The sequence below is a fragment of the Oxyura jamaicensis genome, unplaced genomic scaffold, assembly GCF_011077185.1.
Source record: "Oxyura jamaicensis isolate SHBP4307 breed ruddy duck unplaced genomic scaffold, BPBGC_Ojam_1.0 oxyUn_random_OJ71532, whole genome shotgun sequence".
Lineage (NCBI taxonomy): Eukaryota > Metazoa > Chordata > Aves > Anseriformes > Anatidae > Oxyura > Oxyura jamaicensis.
Window position 1 is genome coordinate 2,219 of NW_023310575.1, and position 1,907 is coordinate 4,125.

General features: G+C 65.4%; 1 protein-coding gene across 1 annotated transcript in view; it reads right to left on the reverse strand.

Moving 5' to 3' along the window:
• Positions 1 to 1,806, reverse strand: part of LOC118159674 (latent-transforming growth factor beta-binding protein 4-like) — a gene marked incomplete at its 3' end in the record, with an annotated part of 3,933 nt that extends 2,127 nt beyond the window's left edge. The window contains exons 1-3 of the mRNA XM_035314243.1: positions 1,468 to 1,806; positions 1,066 to 1,389; positions 443 to 508 (exon numbers count right to left, since the gene is read on the reverse strand). Of these exons, the coding sequence (XP_035170134.1) occupies positions 443 to 508; positions 1,066 to 1,389; positions 1,468 to 1,729 (652 nt within the window). The remainder of the gene's footprint in view (positions 1 to 442; positions 509 to 1,065; positions 1,390 to 1,467) is intronic.
• Between the last annotated feature and the right edge of the window lie 101 nt (positions 1,807 to 1,907).

Consider the following 1,907-nt stretch of genomic DNA (forward strand, 5'->3'; position numbering starts at 1 on the left):
AGCCCCTAAATAGAGGGGGTATTTCCCCAAAATGGGGAAGCTATCCCAAAAATGGGGGGTATCCCCCCAAAATAGGGAAATTCCCAAAATAGGGGGTGGCATCCCCCCCCAAAAAAGGGGGGTATCCCCAAAATGGGGGGGCATCCACAAATTGAGGGGGGGGTGAGTCCCCAGAAATGGGGGGTATCCCCAAATTGGAGAGGCATTCCCAAACTGGGGGCACCCCTAAAAATGGGGGAGCCCCTAAATAGGGGGGGGCATCCCCAAAAGGGGGGGGTTATCCCCCAAATGGGCAAGGGCAACCCCAAACTGGGGCCATCCCCAAAATTGGGGAGCCCCTAAATACAGGGGGAGCCCCTAAATAAGAGGGGAATCCCTAAATGGGGGGGAGCCCCCAAATGGGGGGGGGGGGCATCGCTGTGCCCCCCATGGCTGCACTCACCTGCTGCTGAGCCCTGGGGCCCCGTGGCCTGGCCGGTCCCGTGGGGGCAGAGGGCTCGGTGCTCGGCTTGGGGGGGGGGACAGCAGCGTCACCCCCCCCGCACCTCGGCACCGTGCACCATCCTGACCTCATCCCCATCCCATCCCTGTCCCCATCCATGCCCCAATCCCAATCCTAGTCCCCTTCCAATCCCAATGCCAATCCCAAACCCAATGCCATCCCCATCCCAATCCCAATGCCATCCTCACCCCCATCCCAATCCCATCCCCATCCCAATCCCATCCTCATCCCAATCCCAATGCCATCCCCATCCCCATCCCAATCCCATCCCCATCCCCATCCCAATCCCAATGCCATCCCCATCCCCATCCCAATCCCATCCCCATCCCCATCCCAATCCCATCCCAATCCCAATCCCAATGCCATCCTCACCCCCATCCCCATCCCAATCCCATCCCCACCCCTATCCCATCCCCTCCCCATCCCCATCCTAATCCTATTTTACCCCAATCCCATGCCAATCCCCACCCCATCCCATCCCAGTCCCAATTCCAACCCCAATCCTATCTCCATCCCCACCCCCCCAATCCCCGTCCCCCCCCCCACTGTCCCCATGTCCCCACCGGTTCCAGGAGTGGGGCACGGCTGCAGGGGGGGGCAGCGGACCCCCCAGCCCGCCCCCACGCTGCAGCAGCACTGCTGCTGGGTGACGTTGGGCGCCAGCACCCCGCAGGCGGGGCTGAAGCACGCTGCCACCGCCAGGGGGGCTGCCACGGCACCGGGGGGGGCTTGGGGGGGGTGGTCGCTGGGTGGGGATCCCCCACACGTCCCCGTCACTGGGTCGAACTCGTGGCCCCCGTCGGGGCAGAGGCAGAGGAAGGAGCCGTCCACGTTCTCGCAGCGTGCCGCCCCGCACACCCCCGGCAGCGTCACACACTCGTCCACATCTGGGGGAGAAACACGAGGGGGGGGGGCTCAGTATCACTGTGTGCATGTCCCCCACCCTGTTCCCGCTGTCCCCGTACCCTGGCAGTGGTGGCCATGGTGGGCGGCCTCGTAGCCCTGGTGGCATGCGCACTGGTAGGAGCCGGGGAGGTTGTGGCAGGCGGCATGGGGGCCGCAGCGGGCCCCCCCATCGGCGCACTCATCCTCGTCTGCAAGGGGGGGTGACATTGTGGGGGTGATGGTGACATTGGGTGGGGGGGGGGGCGTGGAACCGTCCCCCAAAAGCTCAGCCCCGTTGTGGGGTCCCCGCTGTCCCCCATGGTCCCTGCTGTCCGTCCCCATCCTAACCCCATGGAGAAGTCCCCCTGCCCCTAAACCCCACAGTGATGTCCCTGCTGTCCCCTAGGGCACGGTCCCCTGTCCCCACAGTTCCCGCTCCCTCCCCCTTCTCTGTACCCCCCTGGCAGGTCAGGGTCCTCGCAGCCCCCCGTGCCCCCGTCCCCATCCCTGTGGCCCCGTC